General features: G+C 37.6%; 2 protein-coding genes across 4 annotated transcripts in view; one reads left to right on the top strand and one right to left on the bottom strand.

The window, feature by feature from the left end:
* Positions 1 to 17,776, bottom strand: part of LOC6565163 (serine/threonine-protein phosphatase beta isoform) — a 29,044-nt gene extending 11,268 nt beyond the window's left edge. Inside the window, exons 1-2 of one of the 2 annotated variants that reach the window (XM_001991499.3) lie at positions 17,574 to 17,776; positions 14,309 to 14,686 (exon numbers count right to left, since the gene is read on the bottom strand). In XM_001991499.3, the coding sequence (XP_001991535.1) occupies positions 14,309 to 14,686; positions 17,574 to 17,625 (430 nt within the window). In that variant the 5' untranslated portion in view covers positions 17,626 to 17,776. The remainder of the gene's footprint in view (positions 1 to 14,308; positions 14,687 to 17,573) is intronic. The other variant, XM_032738076.2, reaches the window with a different exon arrangement.
* A 347-nt stretch (positions 17,777 to 18,123) lies between these two features.
* Positions 18,124 to 20,230, top strand: LOC6565164 (DNA replication complex GINS protein PSF3). 2 transcript variants are annotated; one of them, XM_032738081.2, is made up of 3 exons: positions 18,124 to 18,198; positions 18,923 to 19,314; positions 19,385 to 20,229. In XM_032738081.2, the coding sequence occupies exons 1-3, from the start codon at positions 18,171 to 18,173 to the stop codon at positions 19,550 to 19,552; spliced, it is 588 nt and encodes a 195-aa protein (XP_032593972.1). In that variant the 5' UTR covers positions 18,124 to 18,170; the 3' UTR covers positions 19,553 to 20,229. The 2 variants fall into 2 exon arrangements, with proteins under 2 accessions (XP_032593972.1, XP_032593971.1); XM_032738080.2 differs by lacking the exon at positions 18,124 to 18,198 and adding an exon at positions 18,626 to 18,857 and having other exon boundaries at positions 19,385 to 20,230.
* The last annotated feature ends 1,493 nt before the right edge of the window (positions 20,231 to 21,723 follow it).

The raw sequence follows: 21,723 nt of genomic DNA, 5'->3' as shown, positions 1-21,723 counted from the left end.
GTCAGATGTGACGAAGCGATGCAAAAAGACAGATATTTGACAAGTTTCAACAATAATTAAAACAATGACTTATTGAAAAAATGATTATATCGACTCATCTAGTGATGCTGATCAAAATAAATTAGCCTTATGGGAACGGAGGCATATTCTTGAATGTGTCTCACATGTCACGACAAAAAAGAAATAAATATATATAATAAATCTGGCTAGAAAAAAAAAAAACAAAACAAAAAACATATATTTGAATTCTAAAAAATAAAGCGCATATTTGATTTGAAAAACCAACATTGAACGAGCCCAACTAGTTTAGTTTTGTATTGGTTTTTGCATCTTTGAAATTAAAATACAAATACCTTTGGGCATTTGGTTAAGCAGTTAGGAGGCACAAATAGTCGGGCATAAAAAGCAAGTGCTAAGCAAATAAATCAACATTCGCCGTGTTGCCAGCCATCTGTGCACACCCAATTGGAATTGAGGCATTCGGGATGCTCAAATGGGCTCAAATTCATGCAACAGCGAATCGAAACTGTTTGCATTATTGTTCGTTCCAGTTGCTGCATGCAAAGAATGTTTTCCAAAAAAAAAAAAAAAAAAGCCAAAATATAAAACAAAATTGATTTGTACAATGCCAGGCAGGCACTAAAAAAAATTTGCCACGTAGACGTAGACGAAACAAAATACATATGTATTTGTAAATGCTTCCGTCTCGCATTGACCCAGTTGATTGGAAGGTTGAGGCGAAGGCGTCGTCGCTGCAAGAGGCGCACCACTCGGTGTGGCAAATTTGCTTAAATGTTGCCACTTGGACACGTGATGGCCCCACCCGAGTGAGCCAACCACCCACCTCACTCAACTCAATGGCTGGCTTGGCCCAGCCCTCATTTAAGCACATTAACGCTGATTATAACGGTATTTACATGACACTGTCACAAAGACAATGAGAGAGAGAGAGAGAGAGACCGAGAGAGAGGAAGAGTTACAATGTGCGGCAAACGGGGCGTATGCGTAATGTCTTTTGTTTGCCAAGACTGTGCCTCTACGAGTGTGTGTGTGTGTGTGTGTGTGCATTTCATTTGAAATGCTTAATACAGTCGAAACAAAAAAAAAACCCCATTGTGCAATTAACATTGAGCAAAAGCCCAAAAGTGAAAATCTAAATTGAATTATAAACCAAATTGTCTATAAAATTTAAGGAAAATAATCAACAAAAAAAAAAAAAAAATTGAAATCTAAACAAACGCCGAGGAAAATGTGTTATTAGCGCCGTTCGCCGCCGGTTTGGCAACCCAATTTTTCGAATGCACTTCCCAAATGGAGGAGTATTTGGATTTGCTCATTAAATATGCTACACGCATTGATTTGCCAAGATTTGCCAAGTCAGCCAAGAGCAACTAACTATGGATCGATCGAAACTTATATTGTTGTTATTCTTATCTTTTAACTAATTTTGACTTTATGACTTTGAGCATTAATTTAGTTTTTGAATAAACGACTGTGGCAATGTTCGTTTATACTCTACGGGGGAGAATCTTGAATTTTTAGACAGGTTTGCAGAGCATATAATTAGATATTTGAGAGTAGTATTGAATATGCATAATGCGCTCAAATGAACTCATTAATATTGCTGTGAGAATTTCGTAATTGAATTGTATTGTTTGATTATGAACAGAGTACGACGGGTACTAAAAATGAAAATCAGTGCATCTGCAGCGATTGCGATTGGTTAGCGATTGCTTTGTACACAGAAACGAGTCAGAAGGCAATTCAATTCCACAGGCAACGAATATCTGAAATTTGAAAATTTGAAATGCTTAATGCTGGCAACAACAACAAATCTATGGCGGAAGTTTTTTGCAAAAAGCGGCAATAAGCAGGAAAAAGTAGTCCATGCGTAGCCATTGAAGCGGTCTATTGTAGCTGTGCCGTGACACCAGCTGCTACCCTATACACTAACCACCCAGTGCCAACTCAGCGCCCTTCAGGCCTCCTCAAGCCACCCGTTTTACCAATTTGGCAAGTAAAGCAAACACATATATGGAAGAGGCAAATAGAGAGACAGCCCAATGTGCTTTCTACTTCAGTGCGTGCCACGTTGCGTATGCGCGCTATTTATAAAAATCAATTTCTGCCTTGGCAAGCAACAACGGCAACAACAGCAACAACTAATAGAACAAGAGGCACGCAGCACAGCACAGCACAGCACAGCAGCTACAACGTTGAATGCAAACAAACAAATCAGAAACAAACAGCGACGCGAAATAAATAAATAATTTGTTATTTCTTCAAGCACCGGCAATAACAGCAGCAAGCAGCAAACACAGAAACCACAATTCACCAATTCTGTCATTCAGTCTCATTGCCCATATAATGACATATTCTCTTTCACTTGCTGCTTGCTGCTTGCTGCCGATAAGCTATTTAATTGGACCTAAACTTTGAACTTGTCAATTTTATACAAAATTTGTGTTAAAGGAGCTTGTTACTCTTTGATCTCTTCTTAAACGAGAAGCAAGCAAAAAAGTATTTTTTTTTTATGATTTCAGAATCTCTGCAATGACAAAAACGTGTAGAAATTTAACGATTTAAAATCAATTGCAATTATTAATTACTTTTGCATGCATTGCGAGAAGTGAATTAAAATTCGCTGGTTGCAAAATGTTCCCTTTATTTCTTTTGGCTTTTTCCCTCTGATGTGATCTTGCTCGAGAAGCGCTTCTTCCCGATCCGATTCCAATCATTCATTCAGCATTCAGCTGCGTGTTGATGATTCACAGTCCAAAAGTTTAATTATCATAAGAACTCAATCTACACATTCATTCTCGATGCTCGTGACTCACCGAATATAATTGATTGGTTTGGTTGTCTTACTTGGTTTCACTTGCATTCAATCTGAGAATTCATTGTCGAGGTCGAGTGCAGTTCTGCGTCTTCAATTACTCTCGCTTGCTGCATCTTCCACTCAAAGTCTCTGCAAAGTCTTTCAACCCCTGCCTATGCCTAATGCCCAACATTTGCCTACCCTAAACCATCCCCCCCTCCATAATATCTTCTTCTTCTACGCTAGAAAACAATGACAATCTTGAAGGCAGCACAGAGCACAGAACAGAGCGCGTGCAACAACAACACCAACAACAAGAACAACAAGAACAACTCAGTCAAATCTTATAAAATAAACATTTATTTTTAGCTCTGCTCGCCGTGTTGTTGCTTTTGCTGCTGTTTTTCCTTACGTTTTCTTCTTAATTCTCAACTGGCAAACGAAAAAAAACGCAAAAAAAAAAACAACTAAAAACTAAAAAGCCAAGAGCAAAAGGGAGACAATAAACAAGAATAACAAAAAACAGCAACAACAAAAAAAACTATCAAAAAACTAGTGTAGCAGGCGCCACAAGCAGAGCAACTACAGCAAAAGCGCCATTTGTGAATATATATATAAATGTATATATATATATACATATATATATATATATATATATATATATATATAAAATATAAAAGAGGTAAGAATAGTCTAGTCAAAAGAGAGAGCTCGACTAACAGATAGCCTCAACGCAAAGCTTTCCCAATCACAAGTTTTAGATAGTCAAACCGACAAACTTTTTGTATTTTAGTGCTGTAAATTATTAAATATGAATATTCGCGTTTCTAAAACGATCTTGACAAATAATCAATACTATGTCAAGATATGTTCATGCCCAATTAGAAAGCTATATCTTTAAAATTGGTACTTTTTCGATATTTATCGATATCTCAACAATAACAATAAAATGCAATAAGCTTGAAGAGTTTTATTTCAAATTTGAAGTCACGAAATCGACTCGGTTGTTTATGCTGATCAGGAATATATATATATATATATATATATATATATATATATATATATATATATATATATATATAAATACATTATGTGGTATACTTATGCACAACTTAATTCTACCCTAACAAAAAAGTCCAGCCCCCATTTACCCCGGCGGCCATTGTTAGTCACCTGCATGGATCGATTTTTGACACTGGTCTCTCACTCGCTTTCTCTTGCTGCAGCCCCTCTTCCTCTAGCTATCTCCCTCTTGGCTGCATAATCAGATATTTGGCTATAGTTGTTGCATCTGTCTCGTTCCCCGAGTGCAAAATCCATTTTATTTACTTGGGGTTTTTGCTTAATTAGCGATTCGTCGCAATTGTTGTTGTTTTTGCTGCCGTTTTTGGAGGCGACGCGGAAGCTTTTTGTCGAACTGTTCACCCACACGGCAGCAAATTGGCAGCCAGCAAAAGTCTTGGCCAAACAACCCCGCCCACCCCCTCCCTCCATACACACACACCCACATAGCCCCCACTTCCTTGGCCCACTCGCCATGGCTAGCACCTCTTTGGATCGACGCCAGCTTCGATGGGGTATTCATATTTTTTGCTATTTTTTTTTTTTTTTTTGGTTTATACATTAAACATTTTGGTTTTCTCTTTGTTTCGGGTCTAAGCAGTAGTTGCCGCCGAGTATTTCACTTATCTTATCGGTAATAATTGAAAGGCCTTAAATAAATACAAAAAACAAAACAATAATAATAATAATAATAAGAATATTTTCCATTTCAATATTTACGAGGCCAACAACATACAGCAACACAAATAAATTGAGTTCTACTTTTTTTGGGGGTCCCTTGTCAGCCATTTGTCAACAGTGGACATGTTTATACTATATAGCTTATCTATATATATACTACTATATGCTGAGCTTATAATCATATGTGCATTGCAGTGACTGAAGATGGGCTGCATGCGTAAGAGCATTATAAATGATTTACTGAACCACCCTAGCTGAATAATCCAGAATACACTCACTCGCTCAGTCACGCACTCATTTCCATCACTCACTGATGCTCATGAATATTATATAAGTGAATAAGTGAATGTGGTTCGGTTCTGTTTACTCGCAGTCTAAATGCCATCAAATGTTTACCACCGTTTTGCCAATGCAACTTTTTGTTTATATATATATATATATATATTGCAAAAGTGATTATCCAGTTGATGCCCTCGCTCTGTTTGTTGCCACTTCCGACTTGGATGTCCCATTGCGTTCGTCCATGCAACGCCTAGTCTAGTTTTATGCCACATATCACATATCGCGCCACACGTGTCCATTGACGTAATTTTCGATTTCATTTATTTGCATTTTGCCTTGAATGTTGTTATGACTGTTGTTATTGTTGTCTTTGTTGTTGCTGTTTTGCGTTTTATGGTTGCTCGTTGGATTGCATTAACCCTAAACATTGTTTGTCAGTTGGTGTTAAGGGGCGACTCGCATCAAACTTCATTTTGAGACCTTAACACCCCCCAAACAACAGCTGCGTCCTACAACAACTAACTGAATGGGTTTAAAACCGTGTCATGAACACAACAATAGCTGGCCAAGTTGTAAACAATAACTTTGCCAGGTCGCTCGACACATTATTTTTGCAACAACAGCAACAATAACAAATCGTTCTAAGCTAAATGGAAATGAACAAACAATACAAAATGCATGTAAAAATAACCCTTCGTAGCGGGAGAAGCTATTGTGTTATTAATAAATTTTACTTCGATTATAACTGGTTAGCCAGTAGATCCCCACATTGAGCTGAACAAGTAGAAGCAAAGACTTCATTCAACTAAAACATAGGTTTTCCAAATATGTTTTTTTGTTTTTGAGGTCATCAAATAATAAAGACCAAAATATTGCTCAAACATCTACAAATAACATTCAACTTCTGAGAATTGTTAATACAAAAACTCTTCGAATCATAGCAGCGAACTGATTCCAGAAATCAATTCAATCTGTGTGTGCATTGGCAGAGACAATACTTCGAATTCGACAAACGCAATGTTTTTGTTTTAACTCAATTTTTGTTTGTCGAGCTAGCTTTCATTTTTGTTATATATTTTTTCTTTTTTTCCAGTGCACAGTGTACTTTTAGAATCGCAATGACGTCGACATTAACTGCTTACATTTCTACGGTTGTATTTGTTTTTTTTTTTTGTTGTACTTTTTTCCTCGTTGCTGTTGCATTGTTTTGGATGGGTCACAAGTTGCACAAGTTTCAACAGCCGCCTGGGCTTTAAATAACCTGCCACCCATTTTTCTCTTGCCTTTGGCTGGGGCAGGTAGCCACAGTACGGGAAACGATTACGTTGGAGGTTGGAGGCGTACAGCCAACAGCTGGCCACGCCCACTGGCTGCCAAAGGTCAAGGTGTTGTTACCTGCAAGCTTTTGCTTTTTGTACTTTTTTTTTTTATTTATTGCATTCCTTACATTCAGCTGGCGTCTGTTTGCCACAAACTTGTTTTAAAAATATGCCCAAAAAATGCCTCAAATATGGCCAAAAGCCATTTGGGCCACGTGCGCTAGTCGGCCAGCAGCAGGGGTTGGGTATTGGCCAATTCAAGCGGACAAACTGAGTTGTTTGAAATTGTCTTACACTCAGCGTCCATATAAAGTGCTTTGGGGCAAGGTCGCCGTTTTGATTCTGTTTGATTTGGTTTGAGTTGGTTTGGATTGGTTTCTTGGCTGATTGATCAAAAAGTGATATCAGATTGATAAGTACAACTTGTCTATCCCTCGATTTAAGCTAGAATACAGCTGTATATTGAAGAGAAACGGTGGCACTAGAATAACTCCGGGTTTAAGATGAACTACCCAAAAGTTATGAGCTTAGTAAAACTATTCAGAAACGTTCTTAACTGGAAATCATTAACTGATTTGATTATGATAACGCGCCGCTTATACGATCTATCAATTGCTAGGTATTTGAGCTGTAAATGCCAGCATTAAACTTCCATCCTTATCAAAGACTAGCACAAGACCTCTGTGCTCCTTGGGGATCTTTGCTTTCCCTTCTTAGCCACAAGCAGACAATCTTCCACACACTCTACACTGATGCTTGTTCTTGGTTTTCTCTGGAGTACCGAGTACGTGTTTATTGAGAAATTCAAATATAACTATTTGGTTGGATCGTCAAGGGGCAACGGTTGCTAATTGTGTTGCCAACTTTGGGGGCGCCTCAACTGGGGAGAGTCAACAAGAGTAACAAGAAAATCAATTATGAAGCAATTGCAGCAGTTATGTGGGCCAAAAACTTACTACAACTTTGCCATAAGCCGCTTAAAGCTAGCTGACTTCGTGTGGGCTGCGTCCCAATGGGAGCACCGCAAGGGAGCGCCAAGTGAGAAGCCATCGATGAAAATGCGGGTCATGTCATGTTTTATGCACCAGCGGTCACAGCAACTCTTCTGCTTAACCACCGACCGACCGACCGACCGACCGACCGACAGACCAACAGACCGACCAACCCCACTCCCAAATCCCAAACCACCCGAAAAAAAAAACACACCAAAAACCAACCGAGAGGACATCCTGCAGCGTGCCAGTTTCGCCCCAATGAAACACGGCAAGTGCTTTGCTTGGGAGACGCATCCATCGTTTGCGTTGTGGTTGTTGCTTTTGTTCGAAAGTAACTTTGTGGATTTATATTTTTGATGCTCATGAAATTTGCAAAAGGAGCGCGCGCGGACAGGCAGACAGGCAGGACATGATGGCGACAACGATGCAAACGACGACGGAGGCATTAAAATTGCATGCGCACTAAAGTATGCAACGAGGCAGCGGACAAATAACTGTGCGCCTGGCACGCCAGCAATTAGAAATGGTAAAAGAGCCAATCCCACATATTCCAAGGGAGCAAGCAGCAAGCAGCAAGGAGCAAGGAGAAAGCAGCAAGAAAGCAACGAACAAGGAAACAGGATGGTGAGCTTTGGGGGTGGGGCATTTCCTTCAAACTGAACACGTTACACGCAAAGCCCAATTGCACTGTGCGAGTGCACCATAAATCATGGCGAACACACTCACAAACACACAAACACACACACACACACACACACATACAGCGACAAATTTTGGTGTGTGACGTCAAAGCCAGAAAGGCGTTCGTTGCGTTTGCGTTGGCGTTGGCGTTGGCGTTGGCATCGGTGTTGGCCAGCTACATCGGTGTTTGTGTACTCGTTGTTCTTATTGTTGTTGTCGCCAGCAGGTGTGAAGCTCAATTTCGACTAAAATTGTTAAAGGCCAAAGTCAAACAGCGACCATTACTTACGAGTTGCAAATGAAAAAAAGTATTTGTGTCATGCATTCTTAAATTGAATCTGAATAATTTAAATTTATGTGATTAATTACTTGTTATCGATAACAGTGTATGTGTCGATAGCAGAGCCAAACTCTATGAATGTCGATTTTTTTTTAAATTACGCCTTCTGTTGAGTTGGTGTTTTTTCTCCCCCTTCATTTCCATCATTCGGTAAAATTTCAGCGTTATCGATAACTATCGATGTTAATTTAGCCTGCCTGTAGCTGTGTTCGTGCAACAGCATTACTTAATCTTAACTTGAAAACAGAATTTAATTTAATTTATCAGCTGCCTTAAGCCAAATAAGCGAATAAAGGTAACGGTATATATCCACCCCATTCCCACACACTAAGCTCTAACTAACTGACCAACGGCAACAAAAGTTACCGGGCAAATAATAATAATGTACTTGCTAAGTAAAACACAGACTAAAAACAAAAATGGACAGGCAAAATGAAAAAATAAGCAAACTGCAGAAATAAAGTACGAAAAACTAAGTCAAAAGGTCAAATGTGTATTACACAGCTGCATGTATTTGTGTGTGTGTGCGTGTGTGTGCGTGTGTGTGTGATAGAGTTGGGTGTGTTGCTCACAGGAATTACATTTTTAGGGTCAAATGGTCAGGCGGTCGTCGGTCGTCGGCCGTCGGTGTGTCGACAGTTGCTGTGGACTGTCGGTTTTCGTTTGTCGTTGGCCTCGTCAAAGTGGCGACCTTCAAAATTGGTCGACAGCGCCTTTGGGACCTCAAGTATCCTTTTTGCAAAATCCGCCCACACACACACACACACACATGTCATTAGCCACAACATTTTGCTCCGCTAGCATTTCTCGTTTCACGTCTTGTTTTTCATACCTCTCACTTATTTTTATTTGCCAAGTGCACGCAATATGACAAAAAGGAAAAAAATTAAAGAGGTAAAACCCCTAGGCAGGAGGCGATAGGCGTGGCGCTTTGTTTGCCGGCCGCACACTGGGCCAAATCGACATTTCGATAAATGTAATGCCACGATTGTAACTTGACACATTTGATGGACACCAAATATTTAGGAACAATCGATTCACATCGGTCTTTTATATCATATAGATCCCATATAATCAATCTGTAAATTCAAACGTTTCTGTTTCATTGAACTTTGCTTTAAGTGTGAACTTTTCAACAAGAAAAGTCGAAAAAGCGATACAAAAAACACACTTTGGGCTACAATTTCCAATTATTACATTTTTTTTTTTTTGACAAGTTGACAAAAGTTAGTTTCCACTCCAAGATGAGCGCCGAATTAATATTTAAAAATTACAAAACAATGTATTGTTTTTTATTTATTTTACATATACATTTGCCAGTAATTTTCATTGTTAACTTTTGAGTTTTAATCGCAAGATGCAGAAATTTTCCGCTGTTTTGCTACCTAAATCAACTGATCGAATGTCTGACGACTGCTTTGGCTGACCTACAGTTTCATCATCAATTTATTTATCATCCTCAATTTATTACACTTAAGTTATGCTTTTCCGAAGTAATTAATTAAAACTATAATTTATTTGCAAACATTTTTCGAATTTATACCAAAAAAATCTATCAATGTGGCCCAGTGTGGGCTGATGAGAATTACAGTGTCATATCGTGTAACATAACTTACATACACACATGTACACATAAATACATATATATATATATGGGGCCTCCTCACACAACAGAGCAGCCGAAATGCCTCCACAACAACCCCCCCCCCTCCCCCCTTCAATAATTCACTTGAATTTTGCTAGAGAAATGATAATTAAGCAACTAAGATGACCGCAGATAGACAGGCAATGGACAACGCTTAACATACTCTGTAAATATGATTTCAATAAAATTCAATTAGTCGTTTATCTGTCGGCATTTAAAGGCCGACCGCTTCACTCAAAGCTCATACGTTGGCCAAGAAGCAGGTGCGTGTGTGTGGCTAATAAACCCATCTAATAATCAAACTTTTTACAGGGCATTTGGCACTTGCACTTGTTTATTAGCAATCGGCAGCAGCAGTAACTGTAACTGTAACTGCGTGCTGTTTTTGTTGTTCTTCTTGGCTCTTCACGTTCTTTACATCCGTTAGAGCTGTAAGTTCGGTTTTGGGTTTGAGTTTAGGGTTCGTTTTGGGTTTTCTTTTTTTGTTACTGTTATTGTTGTTGCTCTTCTTTATTTATTTATATCTTTTGTGTGTGTGTGTGTGTTGCTTAAGCATGCATGAAGCGTGCTCTTATTTAATGAACAAACTTTACGGTTTTGTTGGCTTTTCGTTAGCCACATGTCATAACGTGATTGCAGTTTTCTTACTGTTCTGGTTCCGCTTGTCGTTTTTGTCCCTCATTGTTGATGACAAGCAAACTCGACAAATGCATCAATTGACGCGACAGAATGACAATCAGAGAGATATGAGAGATGAGCAAGGGAGTTTGAGATAGCAATCTATGCCGTATTGACATGTTTTAAGAGCGAGTCGAACGTAACGGACATTAGTAAACTTTATTCACCTATAGACTCAATATACACTAATCGCTAATCATTAGCATTTTTTGTTTGTTTCCAAATTCCTACCAAAAAATGTTTAAACATTTTACTTTTTATATTTTATATATTTTAAAATTTATTTGTTTTTCTTTTTACCTAATTTCATTTTTTACTCTTATTTTTTTTAGTTGACTAACTTTGATTATGAAACGTTTTTCAATCACAATCGCAATCTGGCCGAGCTGCTGGAGAGTTTCTCTTGAAACAGTTTAGTAATCTCTTAAAGCGATAGTGCTGACTTCAAGTATCTGTATCTGAACTATCTGCAATCTTATTGATTATATATATATATACAAATATATATTGTATATATATGTGCATGCGAGCAACACCCAATTAGCCAACCAAAGCCGTCATCAATATTGCCTGTTGCCCCATCACTTCAGATGATGATAAAGTCAATGGCAAAAAGCTAATCAAAAAATACTTAAACGAAATGGCAAAGCATTAGCCAAGGTGAGTTAGTTGGATGAGGAGGGGGGTGGGGGGAAGGAAGTAAGGAGCACCAGACCACCCACATAATAAAACCGAAGAGCAATTTGCTTTTCCACTTTCCGGTTGATATTGCGAAATTCGCACGCAATGAGCGAGTTGTGTTGCCAATTGACAATTGCCAGTTGGCAGTTGGCAGTTGGCTTGCTTATTAGAGCCATTTAATAATATTCCCTTTATTATTATTATTATTATTACATACTATGATTATTTTCAATCGCATATATATTTATATATATAATATATATATATTCGTATACATGTTTAGGTGGCTTGCTGATGCGACTACTCAAGTGAAGGTTATGACATTCAAATTCAAATTCTATTTTCAATCAGCGTCGCACAGCGCAAACAGACTTGAAAGATGCCCCCGACAAAAGCGAAAACAACAAGAACAGCAACAGCAGCAACAACATAAATTCAACGATAACATATGGCATGGGGGACTCTGGCGACATCGACGATGACAACGACAACGACAACAGCAACAACAAACTATAACAACAACGATAACAAAAACGACAACAACAACAACCAACTCAATTATACAAATATTATACAAACATTAGAAATGCATCAAAAAATAACGAAGGATATTTGAGCACGAAACGAAATCAAGCGAATGTGGGATATGGAAATGGAATTGGGAGTGGAATTGGAAATGGAAGTGAGGCCTTGTACGATGTACGATGATTACTTCAGACAGTTAACAGAACAAAACTAATCGATAACACTGCGCAATCAACTTTGCGCAAATACTTCCTCATATATACATTTGCGCACATCGAAATAACGAAAATAGTTACAATTTGTGATATTCTTACTTTGGTTGAATCAATAAACAATATGTCTGTGCATATCTTATCTATACATGTGCCTACATAGATAACGATGAGCACCATTTGAATGTGAAGTTTGTCTACCGATGATTATCGCCAAAACTTATCAATTAATTCGGAATTCGATGCAGATATGAAAAATGAGTAAATATTTATAATTATTATAATTAAATACTCATACGTTATCGATAGTTTTGGTTGACAAAATATGATTTAAATGTTTGTAATCATAGCACTTAATCATAACTCATTTATCGATAAGTAACGCTTGTTTATCGATGCATCACGTTGCATTTGTTATCAGATCATTCGTCATGAGGCTCATTTACACAGTTACACAAGCAAAATTGCACAAGCAATAACTGCATTTTCGAATAAATATGTGTAGAAATTGTGTTATACGGTGTAAGCGGAATTTCAAGCGATAACTCAGCCACGGACATAATGCCAATGTGGACCTGATGGGTCTACGTAACCTTCACTCAGTTCTCTGCTCTGTGTTTGGCTGATTAGCTAAATGGTTTCTGTTTTTATTATATTTTTTATTATTTTGACAGTGGGGGTGGGGGTGTTGGTTTGTGTAGTGTGGGAGGGGTTGAGTGGGGGGCAGGGGAGGGTTAATGGAGTGCTGTCGCATCACGTGAATGAACTTGTTTGTTTACACACGACATCAGAAAAGCGTATAAAAATGAAGAAGAAGCAGAAAACACACACTAACAAATGCAAACAGTAAATTGCGAATGGCTAATTTTACTGTTGGGTGACTGTTTCCGTTTTCATGTCTATGCCAAATTTTTTGCACACTCAACGCCAATCAATTTCGAGATAGTTTACGATTATTGTTTTTTGAGGGGGTCCCAATCATTTTTTTTTTTTTTTTTCGCAAGTGCCACAGTAGTTGGGTGTCAGTCGCGTGTCACAAGCAACATCACTTACACACACACACACACACAGATAACAGTATTATTCAAGCAAAATGTTATGCATTATTCCCACCTCTCCTTCGCCACCCACTCATTTTGACAATAGCTCAGAATGTATACATAATATGCCAGAATTTATTTGACATTTACAAATCTGGCGTGTGAAAACAATTACATACCCTAAACTGTATTCGGTAGGTGACGGAGGAGGTTGGGATTTGGGTAGCGGCGTGGAGTGAAATTTAGGTAACGCTGCACCAGGTGGGAGGCTAACCACAAATGTCAGGCAGCAGACACATGAAAAACACCATTGGTAATGAAAATGCAGCACTCGACTGCCCAAATTGTGCAACAACTGCAACAACTACATTTGCAGCAATACAAATATTTGGGAAGAAATTTCAATTGTACTGTTATTTCATTTTTAAAATGGAAAATAAAAATATCAGCAGAATTAAATGCGATTAAGTTTACAACAGCTTTTACTAACAGAATTACGATATGTTAACATAACACACATGTTAACACGTTACGTTAACATGATCACAGCAAAGCGTGATTGGATAACTTAACATTAATTGGAATAAATTTAATCTCTCATTGGAATCTAATATTCATTCTTTATCTGGAACTATGTTTTAAAAGAAAGGGCTAACTGCATAACTATTATTAAAAGCTCGCTTAATAATGATACATTGTACATATTGTAAAGAATTGTCACGAGCCTTTAACATTTATTAATACTAAAAAGCTGCGTCCTGTTAATTAACATGCATTTTATTTCTAAGGTAATTAAAATTTCTAAATTATTACTAAATGAAAGAATAATAATGATTTTAGCTTAGGGAGTCAAAATTTATAATACTCATGTCTTAACTAGTTATAAAAACATTGCATACTTTCTACAAAGCTGGGGAATATTATGTATATGTGTGTGTGTATTGTATGTGTATGTATATTGTATGTGTGCTTAGGAACGTAATAAGAGGATTAGTCCTAAATGCCAAAATAAATGAAAATAGCAAAATGTCAATTTGTTAACTCGTAGTTGCTGGAAATGAGCAAAAGCTGGGGATTCGTTTGTTTTTTCATTTTTTTTTTCTATTTGTACGACGAATGTGCGACACAAGAGAATGGCGATATAAATAAGTACGCATACATACATAGAGAGGGAGAGAGAGAGAAACATATACAGAAACGGAGAGATAGCAAGTACGAACGAGAGCGAACACGAGAGCGGTCGAGCGAGCGAGAGAGAGAGAGATGATGATAGATGAATTCTATTTTTTTTTTTTTGTGTTTGCATTTTGAACTTGCACTTTGATGCTTGAGGATCATGAATTGTATACCAAATTCGGCAACGAAGAAATCACGCAATTTCAATCTGGATTTTTTGGGCTCCTCGCGCGGATGATGCACCGTTATCTGATCGCCATCCGCCGATATCATTGTCTCGCTGGGCGGCGATATTGAATATTCCTGCAGCAGCATGCGTCGCTGCTGATCGGTGAGCTCATTTAACGGATCACTCGTACCCGATGCCGATGCTGATGCCGATGCTGATGTGCCACCGCTGCTGCCGCTGCTGCTGCTGGGAGTGGGGGGCGTGCCGCCGCCCATTGAACAGGCAGCTGAAGTGGAGGCGGCACCGACACCGGCGGCAGCCAATTGTTGAGAGATGAGCAGCTTCTGGGCATGCTCCTCGGCCTCTTTTTGTTTTTTGAAATCTTTCGTGGCGCCACACAAACATAAACATATCCACATATACACACGTACATATATATATACAAATGTATACATATATATATAGAGATCACATATATATATATAGAGTTAAAGATTAAGATTACAGCAATAGATATATAAACGTGAAACAAACTTAAAAAGGGAAATATAGGTGGAATGGAAAAGAAGGGGAGAGTGGACTAAAGAGAGGCAACATCTGGTGACTGAGAGCTGCATACAGAGTGCGAAAGAGAGAGCGAAAGATGGAGGAGAGAGCGGTGTTCTGTTTGTCATACACCCACACACACACACACACACATATCCCAGCAGCGAACTATATCATCACCGAATGCATTCTGTAATTCATTACAGAACATTACTACTTCTATGCAGAGTTGTCTGCTTAAGCTTTCCAGTCAAGCACAAACTTAACTTCTACACTTTGAAAATATATACATATATAATTCAACTGCATTACAGTTTATATATCTTTGTATATGGATTCGTATAGTATTCCATTAACGATTTCTTCATTACAAGAAAGTAATGCAAGCAAGTAAGGTGCTTACTTTACCGTGCGTAGAAAGTATGGATTATGAATCGAATTCGCAATGGGATCTATTTGCTGCTGGGTTTTTATCATTTCCTATTTCCTCTATTTTTTTAATTTCTATTTTATTGATATTTGCTTTTCTCCTCTTTTTTAGATGAAACATTTTTCTGTTGTTGTTGTTGATCGAGTTTTTTGATGGCATGAAATGTATGATTGAAAGCGCTGCATGCGATTGTAAATTGGCCCCAAGGGGATTACACAAGTTGACTCCCTCCAAATGCAATTATTTTTTATTATTATTTTTTTTTTTTTGCAAATGGCAAAGCTTGGATGGATTGCCTTTGAGTAAATTGTAAATGCATAGACTCGGAAAACACATCGCGCTAAAAAAAGCTCTTCTATTTTTAGAACTAATTTCTAAAATTTTAGGAGAAAAAATCTCTAAGCTATGTAAAATGTTTGTTTTTCTAAATTTTAGAGAAATCGAGCCGCAACAATAAATTTTCAATTTTTGTAACTCTGATTCAATTGCAAAAAAAAAGTAAATGCACACTTATTTTAAGGATTTACAATTGCGCTCGCAAAACTAATCGAATTGAAGAGCAAATCAAACGATTGCCCGACGAGGCGAGATAATGGAAATGGCTCTGGATGTGGGTGGTGCTAATGATGATGATGATGATGATGATGAAGGCAGCAACAGCAGCAGCTGCTTGAAATTTTAATTTCAATTTGCAATTTGAAAAATGAAATTTGGGACCGCAAAATTAATGACAATTCTCGTTGCATGACCTAGCCCATGGGGGCTGACCTTGGCGTAGGGCGTGTCTGCCCTCGCACAACAACCAACAACAACATCAACACTCTGTCAGCCATGAGTAATGTAATTTTTTTTGTTTTTTTTTTGTGCTGCTCCCCACTTCTTATTGCCATTAGGGGCCATCATTAGCTTAAGTTGGCCACGTCAGAGCGAGCCTGCCTCTGGGCGGAAATGGATGATTAAAAAAAAAGAAAGAAAAACAGACAACAACAAAAAAGAAATGCTTTAAATTGTGGCTAAATGCAATTTTACAAACAAACCAAAGCCGTCAAATGGCCAACAGATCATTTGTGCAGCGCCCCCTAACGTGGAAAACGGGCGCTGCACTAAGCGGCTTAAGCTGAAGGCTACAAGCCTATAACAACAACTAAACCCCCAGCACCCCCAACGACCTCTTCAACCAGAGAGCTAAACTATTTATCGGCTACGAATGGACAGCCTGTATGTGTTAGCAAATATAATACAGTCAAAACTGGAGAACAAATACGAAAAATCATTCAATTTCAAACCAAGAAAAATACATGCTTCAAAAAGTTTCAGAAACTTAAAAAAAAATGGCATTTATTTCCATTTAAGAATCATTGCTAAAAACCGCTAAACGCAAAATTGTGTGTGGCTGTGTATATGTGTGTTAACAGCTGCATAACACTGCTACTCTGCTATCACAGTGCAGCAGTGACGAAAGGAGAGGAAGAGCAGGGGCAGAGTGCACGTGACTCAAATGTTGGCAGCAATGAGCTTTTTGGCTTTAACCTGATTCATCTATGTGTGTATGTTTGTGCTTATCAGCAAATCGTCGTATCGCTGCTAGCATCTGATGACGTCATGCAGCTAGGCGTCAAGAGTTTGCAATAGACCTCAACCAATTGGGCATTAGATAGAAGCAGAAGAAACATAAAAATAAATAACGGCACACACTTAACAGAGCGAGAATTGAGTCAACGATGATCATGTTAAGTTATTAGCGCAACGCTGTTATGTAAAGTGGCGCTGTTAATTGTTAATGAGCCATGTTAAATATGTTGACAAAAACAAAAACCGCAAAGCAACAACAATAACAAGAACAACAAAAACAACAAAGTTTGCTCGTTACATTTGAGAAGCAATGAAAATCAATTAAAATTAATTGATTCAAAAGTCAAATAAAAAAAGGGGGAGGCCGCCTTGTGTTTATTGCTGTTGTTGTTGTTTCTGTAGTTGATGTTGTTGTAGTGTTTATTATTCTTGCTTGTTGTAATTGGCTGCTTGTACATCAGTTGTTATTGTTGTTGTTGCTTCTGCGCTTGTTGCTTGCAAATTAAACGAACACAATGTGCAATAATTAGAAAATGCAATCGCCCCTCTCGCTCGCACTCGCACACACGCTTAGCCACCAGGCAGCAGGCAGAATTAGGTTATAAACGAAAAGTGGGTAAAATAAGAGGAATTGTTAACAGAATAAAGAAAGAGAAACAGAGAGAGAGGGAGGTAGAGAGATAACTGCTTTAGTCTAGTTGTATTTACGGTCTTTACTTACTTTCCAGCAGCCGCTGTATCAAACTGTCCACATTTAAATCAAAATCGCCCATTTTTGCGGTTCTTCTTCTTCTTCCTGTTTCTTGTTGTTCGGTTTTAGCTGCAGTCAGCTGAGAATTCCAATTGGAATTGTTCGCTGCTCGGCTATAGTTAAACTTTACAAAAATATACGCACAAGCACAAAATGTTATTTGTTATTGCTGCTGCTGCTGTTGCCGTGTACTTAATTTTTGTGTGCCGCAAAAGGCAATTTCACTTTGTAACACTTTTGCTACGTTGCGTTGTGTTCCGTAGCGGCGTTTTACAGTTAGAAGTGCCGCTTGTGTTGCTGCGGATGATGTTGTTGTTGTTGATTCGCTGCCGAATTTCTAGGCTATTTTTGTGCAAATGGAACAATTTGCTGTTGTTTTGGTTGTCTCACTGGTTGCGATCGCACTGCCAAAAAAAAAATACGAAGCGTTGTATACGTTGTATGACGTGCGGACGCGATCCTTGTATTGTGTCAAATTAAATTAGATTCCACGACACACAGAAAATTTTGGGAGCGTTTACTTCAGCTGGTGTGACTCCGCTTTAAAAACAAATAAAATAACCAAACATGGCGACAGACTCGCGTGAACTACAAGGTAAGTGTGGCCGCATACATTAAACGCTAAAAAATGCTGCATTTTGGTCGTGCAAAAAAATACGTTAAGTTCCATTTTCAATTTCGATATAAATACCATTATGAGCATTATTGAATTGGCTGCAAGTCAAACAATTACATTATTAACAAACTAATTTAAGTAATACAATAATGGTTTATTTATTTCGTTAAGGAAATGTTCTTGATTTGAGAGCATATTGACAGGTAATGCTATCGATAGTATGCATTGCATAAGCGATAGTGCGAAGCGCGCTTTTTAAATTGTTTTTCAATTATAGCACCAACTTCAACATAAAAACAAAAATCACTGCCTTAACTTTTAGCTCATTAATAATTACATTTTTCTACAAAAGTTTTTATTGACACGACTGTCCTGTGCACCAATTACGAAACGATGCTCAAACTATCGCTGTGTAGATTCGATGACAATTTTCTGTGTTCGCAGCCAACTTCAATCAGCTCAAGCATGCGCTAACAGAGCTCTGTTTACTAACAAACCAGATTTGGCGCTAAAACACAAAAGCAGCTGTTTTTATTTGTCAACGATGAATTATTTTCCAAATTATTATTCAATTGAAGACATATTCGTGACCCAGGAAAAGGTTGAGTGCAAGGTCAATACACGCCTACAGCGCATGGGTACATCAGAATATAAACAATTTTGTCGTTGTCCCGCTGTAATTTCCCACTTTCTCACCTTTCAGGCTTTTTGGATGCCGGCGCTGAAACGGAAGATTTGGAACCCGGTCGCACCATCAATCTGCCGCTGTGGTACATCAAGGAGCTGAAAGTGAATAATGCATATTTCACGATAGCCCTGCCCGATATCTACAAGAACGTGCACAAGGCCGTCTGCGAGGCAGAGACCACACACATCGAACTGGGCCGGCTGCATCCGTTTTTCTACGAGTTCGGATGCTACCTGACGCCGTACGATCGCAACCATGTCATTGGCCGCATAATCTTCGAGACGCTGCGCCAACGCGTCCGGCACCTGCTCGACATATCGAAGAACGACGCTGACAGCAAGCCGGACCACCGGCTAGACAACATTGAGGCTAAGCTGCACGATGCCGGCGTCCGCACCAATACCCTGGTAAATGTGTCCCAAAAATGTGCATTCTACTTCTACTGCTCACACTAATCGTTACATCGCTTACATTTAGTACATCAACTGGCTGCAAATGAGCGGCAACAATATACGCATCTCGGAGCTGGTCGAGGAGCATCAAAAGAAACGCAAACGTGCCGATCGCAGCGACGATGAAGGTGGAGGCGGTGCTGGTGGTAGTGGTGACATGGACATGCCCACAGGCAAGAAACCTAGCTGGTAAAGACGATGAAGAAGACAATTTTGGCACTTGGAGACATTAAACAAAACTTTATTTCATGCTCACACTTAAGTCGTACTTCTAAAATAAATGTAAAACAATTTCTCAAAAAAAAAAAAAACAAACAAAGAAATTCGCAAATTAATGGAAAGCAAAACAATATTCGGCTAGCCGAAAATGAAAAGACTTGACAGACTCATTATATGATATTATATTAAGCTCGAACTTAATTAAACTCTGTTAAAATACCAAAGTTAAAAACCGAACGGTTTTTATATTTCTTTTTGCAGTTTTTGGCTATTTCCAACTAATGCATTGCCTCATAATATTTTCAAAGAATTTAAAAATATGTTTAAGTGCATATGTACAAAGTCTATTTAGATTTATGTAATCGTTGCTTTTGATTCAATGTCTCGAATATTATATTCATTTAGAATTCAGTTTCACGTTCGATGAATACCGATTTCGAACAGAACAGGAATACAAGCAATACAACCATATATTAACATCCAAATTTGTATCAAACAAATTATTGTTATCATAAGCATAAATCAATTTGTTTTCTTCGCCTTTTTAGTGTTTAGTGTTATCGTTTTGATTTGTTGTAAATATGACGAGGGCTGCCCTCGATTTTCTCAGTGTCTCACAAAAAAAATTACATACATTTAATACAATATATATATGGCTTGGTATATTGGATAGATTATAATATATTAATATATATTTTTGTATATATATATATATATATATATATATGTTTATATCTCCTCTTTTGTTGCAGCAACGTGGAACAATAAGCGCACCTCTCAAGGCAACATTTTTGAAGCATTTGTTGATGATTTATTTATTTTTTTTTTTTTTGTTGTTTGTTTTTGTGTTCTCTTTCACTATTTGTATTTCTTTTGCCGCATTGTTGGTTTTTTTTTTCAATTTGACTACTTATCAAATACGTACGATAAATATATATATATTCTTGTATATTATTTATATAGTTAACTCATTTGTGCTCATTAAAATAATCGCTTGGATTTCGAAGCTCAATTGGAATTCGAGGCTAAACCAAAAATATATTTCTATAAAGAAAAACCCGACTATAAAATATATAAAAAAAAAATTACATATTTGTGTTGTGGAAACGCGGAAGTACACCCAAAAGCTATTTGATAGGTATCAATTAATACGGATTGACAAGCCCAGGATCATTGTGGAAGGATCTCGAGCATGTATTGTACATAGACATATAAATTATTTAAACGACTCTCGCAGCTATTTTCATTATACTCTGATCTCTGAATTTCAATTTGTCTTATCACATTTTCGTATATGCCCTTTTCAAATATTTGATATATTTCATCCGATTTCAATAGAGTATCTCTCATACATAGATAATAATGCGCCCAATCAAATCAAAACTGCAAACGTATTCAATCTTCGGCATGCCAAGATTTCTATAATTTCCAAAAAAAAAAAATAATAATAATATATAAAACATGCACGCTTTCTTCAGCTCGCTGGTAAAGTTGACAATCTGGTTTTTGGACAGAGACAAGGACGTGGAATCCTTTTGTCAGCTTTGTAACAATTAATGCTGTCCACTTAGAGGAACATTAGCAGGCACATAAGAAAGCGGGCACTAAACATTATTATATAATACATCGATATATTGGCAATAACAAGTTTCTTTTTTGTCGATTATATAGCGATAGCTTTTTGTTCAATAGTCGAATACAACATATACTCTTTGTTTTGCTTATAGGTTCTTTTGCTTTCAAATTAAGCAGTTGTTTTTGTTGTTTTTTTTTTTTTAAATTTCTTTTCTCCATGTTTTATTCGTATTTTGTTGTTCATATTTAGTTTTTTTTTTGTTTTTTTTTTTTTTTGGGTGGCTTTTAGTAAGTGTTTTTAAAAGTAAGAATATTAATAACTAAAACAATTGTTTGGCTACGCCTGTCTGCCTGTTTTGTTTGTTTGATTGTTATTTCTTGTCTTTGTGTGGTTTGTGCTCTTAAATAGAAAGAAACAGAGATAGAGATAGAGAGAAAGAGAGAGGGAGAGTTAGGTGCCCAAACAAATGCACAATTATTGTTAGCCGCCTAAAAGGCAGCTTTGTGCTGGCAAATAACTTTCAAATTAATTGTAGTTGTTAAATATGTGTAAACAATAGGCAAATGCAT

Source organism: Drosophila grimshawi, unplaced genomic scaffold (assembly GCF_018153295.1).
Source record: "Drosophila grimshawi isolate 15287-2541.00 unplaced genomic scaffold, ASM1815329v1 contig_848, whole genome shotgun sequence".
In the NCBI taxonomy this organism is placed as follows: domain Eukaryota; kingdom Metazoa; phylum Arthropoda; class Insecta; order Diptera; family Drosophilidae; genus Drosophila; species Drosophila grimshawi.
This window is presented reverse-complemented; position numbering and strand designations above follow the sequence as displayed.

What these genes read in the sequence shown, in the direction of transcription:
- LOC6565164 (XM_032738080.2), top strand. Translation starts at nt 18,641, where the DNA reads ATGACAATTTTCTGTGTTCGCAGCCAACTTCAATCAGCTCAAGCATGC. An exon ending in TACACGCCTACAGCGCATGG is followed by an intron (nt 18,858 to 18,922) that starts GTACATCAGAAT and finishes CTCACCTTTCAG; the next exon opens with GCTTTTTGGATGCCGGCGCT. An exon ending in GCGTCCGCACCAATACCCTG is followed by an intron (nt 19,315 to 19,384) that starts GTAAATGTGTCC and finishes GCTTACATTTAG; the next exon opens with TACATCAACTGGCTGCAAAT.